The 18,410-nt window shown below is 35.2% G+C and overlaps 1 protein-coding gene across 1 annotated transcript in view; it reads right to left on the bottom strand.

The window, feature by feature from the left end:
* The window catches only part of sec13 (SEC13 homolog, nuclear pore and COPII coat complex component), a 23,693-nt gene extending 5,360 nt beyond the window's left edge, over positions 1–18,333 (bottom strand). The window contains 8 exon segments of the mRNA NM_213335.1: positions 90–236; positions 489–609; positions 4,854–4,987; positions 11,329–11,462; positions 14,799–14,950; positions 16,091–16,206; positions 16,293–16,337; positions 18,227–18,333. Coding sequence (NP_998500.1) covers positions 90–236; positions 489–609; positions 4,854–4,987; positions 11,329–11,462; positions 14,799–14,950; positions 16,091–16,206; positions 16,293–16,337; positions 18,227–18,229 — 852 coding nt within the window. The 5' untranslated portion in view covers positions 18,230–18,333.
* Positions 18,334–18,410: the final 77 nt, after the last annotated feature.

The raw sequence follows: 18,410 nt of genomic DNA, 5'->3' as shown, positions 1-18,410 counted from the left end.
TATAAATTTGGAATGACAAAAAAAACAATAAATAATGCCAAAATTTTAATCTCCTATTTCTTAAATCAAATGTCATATGAGGTTTTTACCTTGTTGTCTCCTCCAGACACAGCCAGGATGTTTCCAGTGATGGACCAGCTCACGTGCCACACCACATCATTGAATTTGTGGAGGAGTTTGGCTGTCCAGGTGTTACCAGCAGGATCATCACATGTCCAGATGAACACACGACCATCCTAAAGTGCAACACAACATTATATATTTTAAAACAGTAATCGTTTTAAATTTGTCAATTAATTCAATAATTGTCAATTTGTTATAGAACTTATGCCCCAGTACTATTTTGGTACAAACAATGTTAAAAAAAAAAAACCCCAAAGCAACATTCTCAGTGATCACATTCACAAGATTAAAACAACTGCATTTTTACTATAGATAATAAATGGAACACACTCATAATATATGGTAAAGTATTTGGCTGTGAATACCTGCGAGCAGCTGGCGATTGTGCTGGTCGGTAGACCAATAGAAGGAGCCCATCCAACATCTCTCACCCAATCACTGTGCGCCTCCAGCTTCTGGTCCTCTTTCCACTGGCCGTCTTCTTCCCTGCAAAGAAAATAATAGAAGTCAGCACATTTTTGGACCTATACATATTAAAGACTCTGTATTTACTATTTAATTAAAAGATATTCATTTGGGGGTACAATTCCATTAAAGCCATCACTTACTCAATGGATTGCTGTTAAAAACCATTAAATGTTTCTTTAAATTGTTGTTGTTGAATGTGTTGATGAAAATTTGTACAATGTTGGAAACCAGTAACCATCGACATCCATAGTGAAAAACAAAACTAAAGTTATTAATGGAATTTCAGCTTACATCAAAACATCTCTTTTATTCAATAGAGGAAAGATAAGTTTGAAATAAGTGGAGGGTGAGAGTTTTCAAAATATTTTAAACAGAGACAACATGTTTTAAATGATCCCCATTCATACAAATCTGTGAAAATGACTAAACCTTCTGTAATCGCCATGCCAGGCCAGTTAGTGGCGATATAACTATATATAGAAACACTATGCGTCTGCAAAATTACATGCCTGCAGTCCACCACTAATTATAATTCCATCCAAAAAAACTAATTAGATGCGTAAAACTGGTAAATTGTATAAAACATTTGCAAATAAAGCACTGTTTCCACCCAATGAGCCAAAGTAGGGTTGGGCGATGTCGACCAATTTGGCATTTGGTATATTTTCTTGTTGTGCATAGAAAATCCATTTCTAGTCAAAAGTATTGAAGAATTATCAACTGAAGCCATGAAAGTCTTCCCATGGGCAAATGCTGCTACTTTGCAGAAGGAGCTAATTGAGCTCCAAGAAAACCTAGCACTGCAGGAATCTCTCTGTGACCCTGTCACCTTCTGGACAAAAATGGTTACTGCAGCAGGTGTTCCTCTCCTGCAGAAGCCCTTCAGATTCTTACAATGTTTCCCTCAACATACTGCTGTGAAACTGCCTTTTCAACCAAGAACATGGTGAAAAACTCATTCCGCAGCACACTCACCAATGAACACCTACATCAGTGCCTCCGCCTGGCCCTCACACCTTTTATGCCCAAGTTTAAACAACTAGTGGCACAAAGAAGGTGTCACCTTTCACACTAAAATTTCTATCATGTTGTTTTTTGTGTATAGTTGGCAGTATATATACATATACAGTTTGTGTATAGTCCATTTTGTTGGAGTTCTCTATTTGGAATTTAGGCGTTACTTCTCCGGACCACGGAATTTTCACGGAATGAAAATTAGGAAAGTGGACTTTGCAAATTTATATTTGAGTACCCCTGCTCTACATGTCTTAATTCCATTAGTGTTCACGACGATTATGACTTTAAGCATATCTAAAGGACCGTGCACACAAGACGTTTTTTGCTCGCGTTTTCTGTCAACGTTTTACGCCTCGTAACTTAATGTAACGGCTGCCGTATATTGGTGGAATTTTTGCGTCCCGTTCTCTCTCTCTTTTTCTCTCTCCCTCTCTTTCTCTCTCCCCATCTCTACCTGTCACATCCTTTAGGTCCGCCTTCGCGGAAACCGATTGGTCAGGAGACCAGTCACTCATCATTGGGTGACGTGGCGCTGTCACATATGACGCCAGGGAGAGCGGATGACAGCGCGCTTTTCCTTTGATCCCGTTTTTGTGTATTTTTGCCGACATGATTTTGTTATTCGTTAATTTTGCTTAACTTTCGTTTGGATAAAATTATTTAGTATATTTTCTGCCCATTTTTGAACGACTTTGTGATTTCTGTACATTTATATTCGATTGTTTGTTTGTTACTTTGGCACAACTCTTACCTGACAAACCCAAAACAGATCATTGAGAGTTGACTTTGTCCTCAGAGTAAGGAGGACAGGGAAGATGTCGTACGACTTCCATATTTGGGCATTATTCTGATTTCACTTTTTTTGTACATTAAATCACTTTTGTTGGCAGTTTTGTTGTTTGTGTCTTTTACTTTCACCCATCATCTTGTAAAGGTACCACACCTTTTAAATGTTATTACTTTTACCCTAGACTAACATCAAACAGGTTGTAACACTTAATAAAGGGCTTCAATGTGATTGTGCATACCAACGCGCAAAACGGCAGGCGCAAAAGCGTCATTTAAAAAAAAAAACGCCTCATGCTCGTTTTTTTGTTTTGACACGCAACGTCAAAACCTTCTCCACCAATCAGATCGGCACTTTTGCTCACGTGCACGGAGCTGCTGAAATTACCGTAAACGGCACTTGGAGGCGCTCAAGCGCAAAACTGTCAATCCGAGCGCACATTGAAGAAGATGCACAGAGGCGATATGAACGTGGAGCTGCTTATTGCACTGGTAAACAATAATCATTTCTTCATCGCTAGAGCTGGAGCTGCTGCTTGAACCATCCATGCTTGTTCGAGTCACCAGTAACTTTATAAACAAACATGTGAACTTCCTCTCCTCCTCTTCTTCTGTGTTATAAGCGGGTGTCAGAAGCTTAATGTTGTGCAGCGCCATCTAACGTCAAAAGAGTGATTTAGCATACTCTTCTGCTTGACGCCAGTGAAAAGCACTTGGGTTTGAACACTGAAAAACATCTCGTAAAATGCTGCAGATAAACGCAAACGAAAAACGTCCCGGTGTGTAGGAGCCTTATGGTGCTATTCCATCTCATGGAAATGAAGTGTGGCTGCAGTTGTAGCCTCTGTTGGACGCATCTCTAATCTTCAGTGCTAAATTCAACCTTACGCTCCATAACATCACAACTAGGGATAGGTATCGTCAAGGCTTTAACGGTATTACTGCATTATGGGTTCGGTACTTTAACGGTTCTCTTATCTGTACTTTTGTAGTTTTTATTTATATAAAAAAAAACTAATTGAACAGAATTAACAACACTTTTTTATTATTACGTTTTTCGTGTAAAATAAAGCAAAACCTATAATTGTAAAACTAATAAATAAAAACAATTCTGTAAAAAAATTTACAATGATTTAAAGAAAAATTACTGTTTTTTTAACCTTTTTTTTCTGAAGAAAAATCAACATGTTTGCCTTTTCTGGCAGAAGTCAGAATCTTTCTTGGTTTCTTGTGCTCCCTGCAGTTAAAAAATACCCTCTTTGTTTATGAATGTTTATAATTTTTCTTTAACACATTGGCATAAATGAGTCACCTGTGTTTTGGGAGATAACAAGGTAAAAATAAGCACTTTTTAAAATAATTTATTGATAAGAAAAGATCATTATGCTATACTTGTAAATACAGCTGATGTAAACGCAGTTTTAATGTTTAAGATTTATTTTAAAAAAACTTTTCATTGTAACCGAATGTATCCGTTTATTAAAGTATTAATAATATACTAATTTAGAGAGACCTTATGTGATTGACTGCTAGCAGCATAATGATGTGGATGACGTACCTTTAGCTAGGCAGTCGAAAACATTTTATTTGTCTTTCAGACTGCTTGCGTTTCTGCTTTTACAAGAAAACAACTTGTTGCATTTGTTGCAATGGGCATTGTCGCTATCCACTTGGGAAATACAACCCGTTTGGTTCTCTCCGCCCCTCCGCAAGCTTACGAGCTGAGTGCGCCCACTTGCAAGTCTGTGTTGTGAGCTAAGTTTGCGCACTTAGCGCGAGCCTGCACAGAGCATGCAAGCACAGCCGAGAACTACGAAGGCTTTTATACTTGTGCTCGCCGTTGTACTATTGGGCAAAAACACAAGCATTTCTGATGTGAGATTGCCAGACGAATAATGCAAATTAGAAACGGTTGGTCAGTTAAGTTATTCTACTATAAGTAATGTTTTTTTCAGCAATATTTCTCCAGTACCGATAGCAGAACCGTTAACTTCAGAGCTTATCGATACTTCAGTCTTTAAGAATTTAGCACCGATACCAATAAAGTACAGTTTCAGGACCCATCCCTGATTACAACTCACAAGACTTTTTACCTCGACGAGTAATCTCATCACAATTTAATCTTGCGAGATTGTCAAACGAGAACTTGTCACACCCTTACTGAATACACATAATACACATGACATCAACGTTTCATGAAATCACAGTAGTTAACGAAAAGAAAAATGATATTATTTTAAAAATGTGCAAAAAAAGTTCACATTTTTATGCTCCCAAAAGTGCTATTGTCTTGTAAATGAAATGCAGCACCTCATAAAAAGTTTTCTGTTCCAGTGTTGTGCAAAACTTTTCTGAAAACACAGTATTTATTATATATATACAGTGTGGGTCTATTGCTGTAATAAAGGCTGACAGCAGGTGTTCATCGCTGTAGACTGTGAAATAAGGGCTGCACTCACTTCCACAGCTTGACCAGATTGTCACAGCCTCCAGACACAAATCTCTTGATGTAGTTGGGCTTCTGTCCTGTTGGCTGCTCAATAAGACTCCCTGGGACAACAGCTGGGGCCCAACTCACTGCATTACAGCCGATCTGCCACAAAGAAGAGGGAAACCATGTTAAAAGCTCAAACCGCAGCATGAGGTATCACAAACTGAGCCAGTCCTGGAAGACATCTTTAACACTCTATACTGTAAAGTACTAAATAATACTGTCCAATCGAGATATATCCAGCTGCAGGCCCGCAGAACTACACACGTTTTAGGCACACACAATCTGACACACACAATCTAGGCAAACCAAATATGGTTACGACGGATGTTAATGTTATTTACGTCTTTTTGAACATCGTCATCGATATATTTTGATATATATGGTTAATAAATATTGTACACAATAAACAATAGTGTTCATTTTATTTCACAAATATTGGGATCGCGACGGGCGAATGGGGAGCATTGCTTCCGATTGCCATTGAACAGTTTTTATCAGTCATTATAGCTGATCAGTCACTATTATCTGACAATAATATGGCAAATGTGTGTTTGCTGGCCTTGCTGAACGATCTAAATTGGACAGGTTTAATTTATATAATGGATTCATTTATAATGAAGGAAAGAATAGCAAGTTAACATAGGCAATAATACATTATATGTAATAAAAATCTCTTTACATGTAACAAATGTATAACACTATATTAATATTTTACACAAGCAATTTTATAGTGTTTATTTGCTTAACTTTCCTATAACCTTTTAAGTAATGATTTCCCACGTTTAATACTTTAGTAATTTATAGTAAGCAATAAATTGTTTTTAAATCAAAATTTAGCAATAGGAACAAATTAACTATTAATAATTAATAAAAAATTATAAGTGTATATAAGTGTATATATATATATATACACACACATACATATATAGATAGATAGTTTAAATGATTAACTATATGCTAATTTATTTTAATGTGACACATTATTGTTTGTTTTTTATACTTTACAACAAAGTGATTTTAACCAAGTATGATAACAATAAAATCCTGAATTAGTTAAACCTACAATTAGACAGTCTGTTATGTTTTCTTTGTTTATGTGAACACATAAATAAAGTCACAAGTGTCTTTAACAGATTATTTTTATTTACATAATTTGGGTTCAGAAATTGCAGAGATGTTAAAATGATCGTTACAATATAATAATAATAATAATGACTTAAACCATACTTGTGAAATTCAATAGGTGGCGATAATGCTAAAGAGTTAGTTAGTTACCACATATGGTTTGCCTAAATCGTGTGTCCTAGATTGTGTGTGCCTAAAACATGTGTGGTTCTGCGGGCATGCAGCTGGATATTATTGGTCCAATCAGCATTTAGAAACTAATATATTTAATTCATGATTCATTAAAGAATCTTCACAGATGATCATGTTCCTTGAAATGTGTTAAATATCTTATATTCAGGGTTCATAGACATTTTCACTACTAATATTCCAGGACTTTTCCAAAAATTTCAGGCAAATATTTGACCTAATGTTTCATGTAATGTCTAGGTACATGTGGTAAATAAGAAAAAAAAAAGAATGTTTAAATTAATTATAGCATATCAAAAAAATATGTAGCAATCTATGTAGTTTGTTTATTTTATACCTGTAAAATTATTTTTTAGAAAATATCTTGTGTGAAATTGTTTTAGGAATCTTGTTTTGAGTCTTTAGAAGACTTATTGAATTAGCACAAATTAGCTTTTGGAAAATATCAGGCTTTGCTAAAAGGCTGATTATTTTACCAACGATTAGAGTTAAAAGTGGTAGCCTTTTACAGATTTTAAAGAAAAATCTAAATATTAAAAAAGAAACAAAAGCTGGACCACAATAGATCAATGTTAAATCAAATGCTTAAATAATGTAGCCTAGTTTACAGCAAGCATCCTGTTTTTAGTTAGATTGTGCCATGTCATATACAGTAAGCCCGTCTGCTATTTTTAAATAAGATTTATTATTTGAGCAATCACCAGAACTATAAAAACAGTTTTATGGTATAGGTGTAACAGTATCGGTGCATCTCTAATAGATAGAAAGATAGATATATAGATATATAGATAGACCAATGGTGCTCTATTGGATTGAAATCTGGTGACTGTGGAGGCCATTTGAGCACAGTAAACTCATTGTCTTGTTCAAAAGACCAGTCTGAGATGATTTGCGCTTTATGACATGGCGCGTTATCCTGCTGGAAGTAGCCTTCAGAAGATGGGTACACTGTGGTCATAAAGGGATGGACATCGTCAGCAACAATACTCAAGTAAGCTGTGGCATTGCTTGAATTGGTACTAAAGGGCCAAAAGTGTGCCAAGAAAATATCTCCCACATCATTACACCACCACCACCACCACCACCGCCGCCGCCATCCTGAACCGTTGATATAAGGCAGGATGGATCTATGCTTTCCTGTTGTTGATACCAAATTCAATGCATGTCGCAGAAGAAATTAAGAATTGTCAGACCAGGCAACCTGCTGCAACTACTGCTGTAGCCCATCCGCCTCAAGTGCAAGAGGTTGTGCGCTCAGTGATTCTCTTCTGCAAGCCTCGGTTGTAAAAAGAGCTTATTTGAGTTACTGTTGCCTTTCTATCAGCTTGAACCAGTCTGGCCATTCTCCTCTGACCTCTGGCATCAACAAGGCATTTGCACTCACAGACCTGCCGCTCACTGGATATTTTCTTTTTTTCGGACCATTCTCTGTAAACCCTAGAGATGATTGTGCATGAAAATTCCAGTGGATCAGCAGTTTCTGAAATACTCAGACCAGACCGTCTGGCACCAACAACCATGCCACATTCAAAATAACTTAAATCACCTTTCTTTGCCATTCTGATGCCCGGCTTGAACTGCAGCAGATGAAATTGACCATTAATTAAACATCTTTTTAAAGGGTCACGAAACACCAAAACACATTTTTTTAAGCTGTTGACAGCAAGTGTGCCGCAAGCCTGCGTTTGAGTGAAGGTCTCGGCTGTTAGATCGCCCCCTGGGGGCTGGCTGCAGTACAAGTCATAAAGCCCGCCTCCTCCGTGTTAATGAAGGAGCCTTGAGCCCAAATAAAAAAATTAATTACACTTGCAATAAAATGTCCCTAAAGATGGTTCTGGTCGATTAAAGCTCTGGTTATTGTGCTGAAATAGGTGCAGATCCTCATTTTTGTAAACAGTTTGTTTTTAGCAGTAATTTAATGCTGGGCGTGTCATCGTGATTGACAGCTGTGATTGACAGTTTCTCAAAGCGCGGCGTCTGAGCTTCGGCAGAAGACTGAAGTGTTATTACTCGATTTCTGTGATATTTTACTATGACAAAATGAGTTCAGCAGTAAACTACAGTTTCTGACATACATGATCTGGTGGAACACTGTTTATTCGCTAAGGTCAGAGCTTTTTTCGGGCTTTATTAGTTTGCTAATACACGCCTAACCCCCCAGATAGCAAAATACACTGGGGCCAGTTGTTGCCTGCCGGAGACTTACCCCTCAGACTGACTACCTCTGCTGGACCTACTCCGGATGCCTGGACTCACTGCCCGATTCCAGCTTGAGTCAATTGAGCCAGATGCGGGGGCCGAGCGAGCAGGCGCTGCCGCATGCGAGCCGGAATCAGCCCGCGACGCCGCGAGTAGGTTATGTGCGCTGCTGCCCGGAGCTGGCGCGATTGAATCTTCATTATATAAAACCCTCACATTTGTTAACGTTATTACAACCATTTTTGTTGATATAACAACAAACGCATGCTACTATGTGAACGCAAAGTGTATCACTGAGTTTAACCTTTGAATAAAGATGCAAACAGCATACATAGCAATTATTTAAATAAAGGACAAAATAAATAACAATAAACCTGTATCGATTGCACAAGTATTAAATAATAATACAATTGAATACATTTTGTAGTGCACAAGAATTAAGAAATACGAAAATGACAATAAAACTGCACAATAAAATAAACCCATTTAAGTACGGGGAAAATACAGGAGATCGTTAGCAGTAATTCTCTTTATGTGTCTAAAATAATAATCTCCACGTTGATCTCCTGTGTAAGGTTATTTGAACTTGCTTTACAGGACGTCTCTGCATTTTAAGTTTTGGCATGTTATTAAGTAATCTACTGAATTTGCTGTTATAAATCATTATAAGGTTCTTGAAATCGAATCTTATATAACCTAATAGAGCTGTAAATGTTAGATATTATTTATTTACATCATTTACTGTTGGCGTTTTATTTGAACACTCCAGCTAACATTAAAATTATTGTAAATTCCTCGTTGCCAGATATAATGAAGGCATCGAATAAACCAAATGAAAACGGAGGCAAAAAATTAAATAAATAAACAATTCAAGCGAAAATGAATAAACAATATACTAGTGATGTTGCAGCAGATAGACATTGGATTAATAGTGCAAAGTTTTTTTGCACAAATTGACAAATTGCAGGGTTGGGATGTGTAAATATCCTGTTAATATTTAGTAATCTTGTTGTATTTATCTTCTAAACGCACGATTGTTCCCGCATGGTAAATCGTTATGGTGTGTAGGCTATATTTTGGGTTCTGTTGATGGCTAATTAAAAATAAAAACCTTTCTAAAAATGTATGTGTTGTTTATATGTTATTGTTCATATTTTACAAGTGTTATTTCTACCCCTATGAAGATAACAAATACCAACAACAAACATAACAATAAGAGAATATATTATTTGTGCTCATATTCAGGCTAGAGTGTATAAAAGATCGTTCATTTCTGCAGTCCACCATGTATTGCTTTTATTAAAGTTTAACAGCTTACATCACACCGTTTTTAAACCGTATATTATTGTGTTTTTTTAATGTAAGTGCTTCTATTTACATCAGTGAGCGTTTGTTATAGTGCACACACCGGCAGTCGAGTGAGAAGTTCGGGGGGCGTGGGTGATTTAACATAAAGCGTTTGGTTAGAAGCTCGACTCCGCTCATTTTCGCGGCTCCTCCTCTGGCTCCATCAGACAGTCCTTCTGCGCATGTCAAGGCTCCAATTTCAGCAGTCTGTTGCGACAGTTTGTGCCCGTCAAGCAGGCGTTTTGCCCTCAAGGCGTTCAATGGGAAAAGGGGCTGTCGCGTCGTCCATATTTTTTACAGTCATTGGTTGACAGTCGTATATGTGTCCCACACTGCTATAAACACTATTAGGACACATATATTTCACTAAAAAGTGTAAATTGGTTGTTTTTGCGTTATTTCAAGCAAATTTGTACTTCCGGTTTGAAACGAATTTTTGAAGCTGCGTCACGGTCATGACATAATAGCGTGTATTCCAGCGTGCAGACTGGGCGTCTGTGCCAGAGTGTGTCTTATTACGTCTTACAGCCTGCTGCATTAATGCATGAGTAAAGCTTGGTTCAAACCAATCAGCGCGCTCTATTGTGCAGCTTCATTAATATTTATTACTGTCACAGTGTTTAGATGACAGAGACGCCACGTTGTGTTGGCAAAACAAGCGTGAAGTGTTGCTTTTATAGTTTGCTGCCGTTAAGTTTTGTTTTCATTTTCTCTCTGTGAGAGCGCAGCTGGAGTCACGCGTAGATTACAGTGTACGCAACGCTCGACAACAATAACTTACGTGTCTAAGGAGGATTATTGTTTACCTGAGAGCTGTTCTCATCTGCAAACGCTGAGATCCGGATTCGCTTGTAGTCTCCTCTTAATAAAGACGCGGCTCTAGTTGCTGGTGATTGTCCTGTCTTTACAGATTTGGTAAGTGAGCGACCAGTGCTCTTTGTTTATTCAGTTCGTATTTTATTCGTATCGACCAAACTATTGCACCGAGTGTAAACAAGTTAGCACTACAACCAAACCATAACCTCGTGCAGGATTTTGTGACCGGAATAGCACACGCGGCTTTCTGACGCTACCTGCCGAGTGCATCTAAGTTTCCGGGAAATGCGGAGGGTTTTTTTCTCTCATTCGCCGTATCAATGCGGTATCAAACATTGCATAAAAATACACACTTAGAGCAGTTCCTTGAATCAAATATCTCATTTGTCGTGAGGGACATGAATGAATTCCCTTAATGAAAGAGCCAAACAGCAGTTAAAGTCCACCATTTAATCATTTGGCAAATAATTCGACTACAGATGTCCATGTAAACACAGTTACATTGTCCGCTGTGGGTGTGTGTTTTGATTCTGAAATTCAGCGCGCCCAAATACACTCCCACACCAAGCCTCTTTTCTTCCTCCGACACTCCCCCCTAAACAAAGCTGGACACGCCCACTTTTCTGACTTTTTCCAAAATAGAGGTGTAAAAACACCCTGCTGAAAAGAGGGGGTTTCATGGCCCTTTAAATAACCAAACAGTATTTCTTAGAGCCCTGGACATGTAAATATTAGGATGTTGTAAACTCAAAGGCAAAACTTACAGTGTGTGCATTGTTGATCTTCTTAATATCCCAGTGTCCGTCTCCAGAACAGGTTAACACTGAGATGGCCCCGTCTGAGCTACCGCAGGCCAGAATCAGGCCAAAGTCGTATGGGCCCCAGCAAACCGAATTGACTGTGGAAGAGCAAAGTGTTTGATTTAACCAACAGCATGATGAATGTCTGTCTCAGTCAGTATGTGCCTTTCCATTTCTAATTAAATTACACAAACTGCGAATTGAAAGAAAAATGACTAATGGAAAGCATCAATTTAGCAAAAATGCCCATATAGTGCACAAAACGTTTATGTTCACAATCATGAGAGTTTTTAGGCTAGTCAACAAAGTAATATTTTACAGAAGTGCAATGGATTTTTTTTTCATTTACAGGTTACATGATTTTTCTTAAAACATAACACATTTATTTGTAGAAACTGGCTTTCTTAGCACTGATGTACAAAACGAGAGGCTTTAAAACTCAAAAGGGATGATCCCTTTATCCAAAAATCTTGAATCCTCTGTAAAATCTCCCCTTAAAACAATGCATTTACTGCTCATTAATGCTTGTCTGACATGCATGTCTGCTTCTAATAAAAATAATGGCTAGTGTGTAGGTTGCAGATAAGCCAACTATTAAAAAAAAAATCACTATTATATACAGAGGAAGCAATACAATATGCTAGATTTCTTGCTAGTGGCTATTTTGAAATAAAGGGCTCTATTTTGACTGTCCATGCGCAGAGCGCAAAACGCAGGGCGCAAACGCTTTCAGGGCATGTCAGAACGCATTTTTGCTAACTTAAGGACGGGAAAATCCGCTTTGCGCCATGGCGCATGGTCTAAAAGGGTTGAGTTTATTTTCTTAATGAGTTATAGGTGTGTTTTGAGAATAAACCAATCAGAGTCTCATCTTCCATTACCTTTAAGAGCCAGCTGCGTCGCACCATTAGCGCATTGCTATTAACATGACGTAAAGTAAGTTCACTTTCACTTTTGCTCTCGTGGATAAGGAAACCTTACCGCACAGACATAAATTAGCCTTTAAATAATTAGTTTCGTTTGTTAAACTGTTGTTATACAGTTGAAGTCAGAATTATTAGCCCTCTTGAATATTAGCAAACCTTTTCCTGCCCAATTTCTGTTTCATGGAAAGAATATTTTATTAACTTATTTCTGAACATAATAGTCTCATTTCTAATTACTGATTTCTTTTTGTCTTTGCTATATTGACAGCACATAATATTTTATTAGATATTTTTCAAAATACAAGCATTCAGATTAAAGTGCAGTTCAAAGGCTTAATTAGAGTAATAAGGCAAGTCATTATAACGGTAGTTTATTCTGCAGACAATCAAAAATATATTTTGCTTAAGGGGGCTAATAATATTGACCTTAAATTGGTTTCAAAATATTTAAACCTTTCTTTAATCTAGCTAAAATAAAACAAATAGAAGAAAAAATATTATAGGAAATACTGTTAAAATTCCTTGCTCTGTTAAACATAATTTGGGAAATATTTAAAAAAAAAAAAAAAAATCTCAGGAGCGCTAAAAATTTTGACTTTAACTGGCAATGGTTTTGAATAATCGTGATTACAATTATGACCAAAATAATCGTGATTATGATTTTTCCCAAAATCGAGCAGCCCTACTATTATATATGTATTTTTAAGTACCAAAAAAAAAATCTAAACACATGCTTAAAATTCCAACATAATAGTGAAAATAATTAAAATAAATAACTTTAAATAATTATTTAAATTTTGCTCACTCGCGCAATCTGCTTGTCAACGTGTCGTGAAGGCAAAATCAAAACAAAAATGGCAGACAAACGTAAATGCAGTGATTATTCAGAGGCGAAGAAAAAGATTAGACAGTATGACAAAGCCTACCTAGATTTTGGTTTTATTGAAGGCCAAGACAAGTTAAAACTGATTAATTAATATTTTCTATACATATTACTATATATTAATATTACACAAACACACACACACACATACATATATATATATATATATATATATATATATATATATATATATATATATATATATATATATATACACAGTACATATGTGTGTGCGTGCGTGTGTATTTATATGGTGGGGGGGCTCCAATGTTTGTATATGTTCATGGGGGGAGCCCCAAAGAAAAAGGTTGGGAACCACTGGTGGTGTTGAGTTTTTTTGAACCTGTTTTTTTTTTTTTTTTTTTCAGGTGAGTTGGGTCATCTTTAGCACACAGTAAAATAGTACAATAAATAAAGTGGCATTGCAAAAAGGTGCATACACTATTTATGAGTTTGTCCACCTAACAATCCCATTTTGCACTGCATGAACAAAACTTTAGTGAGATAAACTGATAAAACAGATATTTTCCTTTGAGGACATAATTTAAAGTTGAAAACAGGTAATAAATAGCAATATAATCGCACAATAGCACTATAATACTGTATCTAGGGCTGCTCGATTTTGGGAAAAATCATAATCACGATTATTTTGGTCACAATTGTAATCACGATTATTCAAAACCATTACTGTTTAAGTCAAAATAATTAGCGCTCCTGGTAATTTTTTTTTAAATAAATATTTTCCAAATGATGTTTAACTGGAATTTAACCGTATTTCCTCTAATACTTTTTTCTCCTGGTGAAAGGCTTTTTTATTTTGGCTAGAATAAAAGCAGGTTTAAATATTTTGAAACCCATTTTAAAGTCTATAATATTAGCCCCCTTAAGCTATATATTTTTTGATTGTCTGCAGAAGAAACTACTGTTATACAATAACTTGCCTAATTACACTAATTAAGCCTTTAAATCGCACTTTGAATCTGAATGCTTGTATTTTGAAAAATATCTAGTCAAATATTATGTGCTGTCATCATGACAAAGATAAAATAAATCAGTTCAGAAATCTTCTTTCCATTAAACAGAAAACGGGAGAAGAGAGTTGCTAATATTCAGGAGGGCTAGTATTTCTCACTTCAACTGCATATACAGTTATTTTCCCACCTGCAAACATAAGAGAAATAAAAACAATAGAATAAAAATATGAAGCAAACTGTGCTTTATGCATCTTCAATGTCAGAAAAACACTTTAGCTGCAGCAGTCCTTGAGTCAAGAGCAGAAAGACATGTTCTCCATTTATTGTTTGATTAATAATTATAAAAACAGGCGGTAGAAGGATTATCGCGCACTGTCTCTTAAAATGGTTTCTCTTTCGCATGTCTTTTGATTTTCAACACGCGTACAACTAGAAAGGGGGCAGTAAATGATGCAATAATCGTTTATCTCGATTAATGTTTTTACATAATCGTTAGAAGCCAAAATTAAAATCGAAATCGAATTTTTGATTAATTGCACAGCCCTAACTGTATCGTGACAATATTGTGGAACTGGTGATTCCCACCCCTTAAAAAATATTGCTAAAATGTGAAATGGAAACGTGTGATTTGAGAATGGGAAGGGAGGTTACCCGAGGAGTCGTGGCCTGTGTATTCATACATCTTGTCCCAGGTGCTGTTCTCCTCTTTCCAGATGATCACCTTCCTGTCGTAGGAGCAGGACGCCAGGATGTTGCCGTACATGGGATGAGCCCAGGCCACCTGCCACACCGGACCCTCATGACTGAACAGAGACATTCAGAGGTATAATGTATGATAATGAAATTCTGTATCAGTCATAAGTCCGCGGATTTTTAGTCCATAATTGCGACTATTTATTTAATTGTTTTCATGTGTGTACATGTATATTTATTCCGTTTTTAAATTCATTCATTTTCTTGTCGGCTTAGTCCCTTTATTAATTATTAAATATTAATTATTTATAATTTTTTATTAATTATTAATTTATTATTATTATTATTAATAATAATAATAATTAATTAATTATTTAATAAATTTTATTGACAGATAGAAGAGAATGTTCATATGATTTATTTACAAAACAATTTTTAAAGTAATATTTTTTTAACCGCCAACTTATCCAGCAAGTTTTTACGCAGCGGATGCCCTTCCAGCTGCAACCCATCTCTGGGAAACATCTACACACACATTCACACACACACTCAGTCACTACAGACAATTTAGCCTACCCAATTCACCTGTACTGCATGTCTTTGGACTATGGGGGAAACCGGAGCACCCGGAGGAAACCCACGCAAAGGCAGGGAGAACATGCAAACTCCACACAGAAACGCCAACTGAGCCAAGGTTCGAACCAGCGACCTTTTTGCTGTGAGGCGACAGCACTACCTACTGCGCCACTGCCTCGTCTCCGTTTTTAAATTACTTTCAGTAATTTTATTGACTGATACGAGAATGTTCATATGATTTATTTACAAAACAATTTGTAATATTTTCCGTCTTTTAGTAGATATACCATATACTTGCTTTGTTTGCCAAATAAATTGATCTAATTTGCATTGTAAACATTAAATAAAAGTTTAAAAGGTCTTTTTTATGTCATGTATTAAGTTTTCAGTTACGACATTCCTAAAATCATTTCACATAAATCTGCAGATTTTTTTTTACAAAATTCTGCGCAGAAATAGCAAAAATGTCAGCAGATTCTGCCTGGCCCTAGTCATAAGTCACCATTAATAATTAGGAAAACATTGCATGGATTTGACCATTCTGTTATACAAGAACATAAATTTAAATGTTTACAAGTTTTAGTAAATGATGATGGCATTATCTCAAAGACAAAACATATGGCATTATTTGAATGATATTTAAAGCATCTTAATCATTTTCAGATATCACTCACCCTCTTAAATCGGCCACAAGGATCTGTCCTCCGTTCTTGACGTCGAAGATCTTGACAGAGCGATCCGAAGAGCAGGTGGCCAGTCTGGTGCCATAATAATCCATCTGAGCATCATGCTGAAAACACAACAAGAACAACAGCATAAACGCAGAAGACTTGCAGTACAGGTAAAGACAGTGGCAGGATGACTGCAGATACTCACGATCATGTCCTCGTGTGAGGTGTCCACTGTGTTAATGACCGAAACCTGAAACACACAACAACACACATGCTGAAGAGACTTAAAAACATAACAATGACCTTCAACTTTAATGTGCATGAACTTAAAGTAAAAGTGAAGTTTTTTTAATATATTCATGCATTTTATTTAAATACCAGTATTAAAAATGACTTATAAAGTACCAAAATGTAGTGTATAGTGAGGAATGTGCATTATTTTTGATTGATATTATTTTTTACATACATACTGTACAAGCATAGATATAAATTTGTTTCAGCACTAAATATAAGTGTGTGATTAAACAAATAAATAGATTTATTTACTCATTAATTCACCCAACACGGCTTTGTGTAATTTATCATTTTATAATTGAATAGTTGTTTATTGAATAATTAAGCAGATACATTAGTCAAAGCAACTGACAGCACTAAATATAAATATAATACAAAAAAGTACAAGCCTTTGTTATTCTTATTTATTTTATAGGCTTACTCATGTATGCAATTACAAGATATTTTTTACTTAATTTTATTTAGTAACAATTTGTTCTGCAATTAACTGGACTAATGATCGTTTTATTTTATTTTATTTGACAACTTTAACAAAATATACAAACATTATTATATATTATTATATTTGGAATTATAATCTAATGGCAGCCCTAAATTCAACCAGTAAAGTAAAAATAAATGCAATTACCATTTTCTTTTTTAATATATTGTTAGTTATTATAATTATTATTATCGTTATCATGGCTCTATAACTGTCTCTCTCCACTACACCTATGGCTAGTGTGTGGTGAGCGTACTGGCGCCGTTGTCGTGAGGCTGCCGTCGCATCATTATCATGAGACCCCCTTCATGATTGTGAAGCGCTTTGGGTCTATGGCCATACACATTAAATCTGCTATATAAATACTCACATTACATGTAATTAACATGTAATAAAATGAAATACTTTAATCCATTTTTAGCACTAAAAAAGAAGTTTCATTTACATTTTTTTATTTAATCATCAGCAGTGATGTATGCAATTACTAGTTTATTTATTTCTTTAATAATAAGTTAATAATTACTTAATTAATTAATAATTAATAATAATTATCTTTATATGTCGTTTATTATGTTACACAATTCACTAGACTAAATACTTAAATCGATTGACATCACTAAATATAATAAACCATTTTATCTATTTCTCTATTTTTAAAATTCTGTGTAGTTTCATTCATTATTTCATTAAATATATATATATATATATATATATATATATATATATATATATATATATATATATATATATATATATATATATATATATTTAAAAAAGATTATAAGATTATAAAAATCCTAATATTTTAAAACAACTAATCCTTTATTTAAACTGCCAATAATAATTTATTTCACATTTATATCCACGGTCTTCTCAAATTACAGTATGTTTTCAATTTATTCTTTCAATAAATATCTAAGCAGTTATTTAACAGTTTTGCCATTTTAACTATCATGTATTTCACATTTTGTAATATATTTTATACAATACAGGTAATTAAAAAGTGTAGGTATAGATTATACGTTCCGTTAATATTTATTACAGATCTTGCTTGTTAGTTTAGTTAGGAGATTTTAGTTGTTGTTTTGTTTTTAAGATGAACGTATTCAATTAAGATTAATTCAATTCTTTATTAGGGTAATTTGATGAAGATAATCTAATCATATATAAAACTTCTGCTTTAATTCTCAAGAGAAAATAAAAAAATAGAAATAAAACAAGATTACCGAATAAATTATCACGACTTTACAGTACCAGGATCATTACTCTATTCTATTTAACGTTACGTTATCAGCTCGTGAACTACCGGGTTTCATACATATATCTGACCATAAATACACCACATACCATAATGTAACACTCACCATGTTTGCTTATATCCCTCAACAACCTCCTTTAACGATAAACTTTTAAGAATGTACCCTTTTTACTCCTCAGTGCTTCAGAAAATAATATACTGATAATATTTCCGACGTGGCAAACCTGACCGCTCAGAGCGGACTGTGTTCCTGCAGCTAAACCCTCCGTGTGGAACGAAAAAAAGATTCC

Source organism: Danio rerio, chromosome 22 (genome assembly GCF_049306965.1).
Source record: "Danio rerio strain Tuebingen ecotype United States chromosome 22, GRCz12tu, whole genome shotgun sequence".
In the NCBI taxonomy this organism is placed as follows: Eukaryota; Metazoa; Chordata; class Actinopteri; order Cypriniformes; family Danionidae; genus Danio; species Danio rerio.
This window is presented reverse-complemented; position numbering and strand designations above follow the sequence as displayed.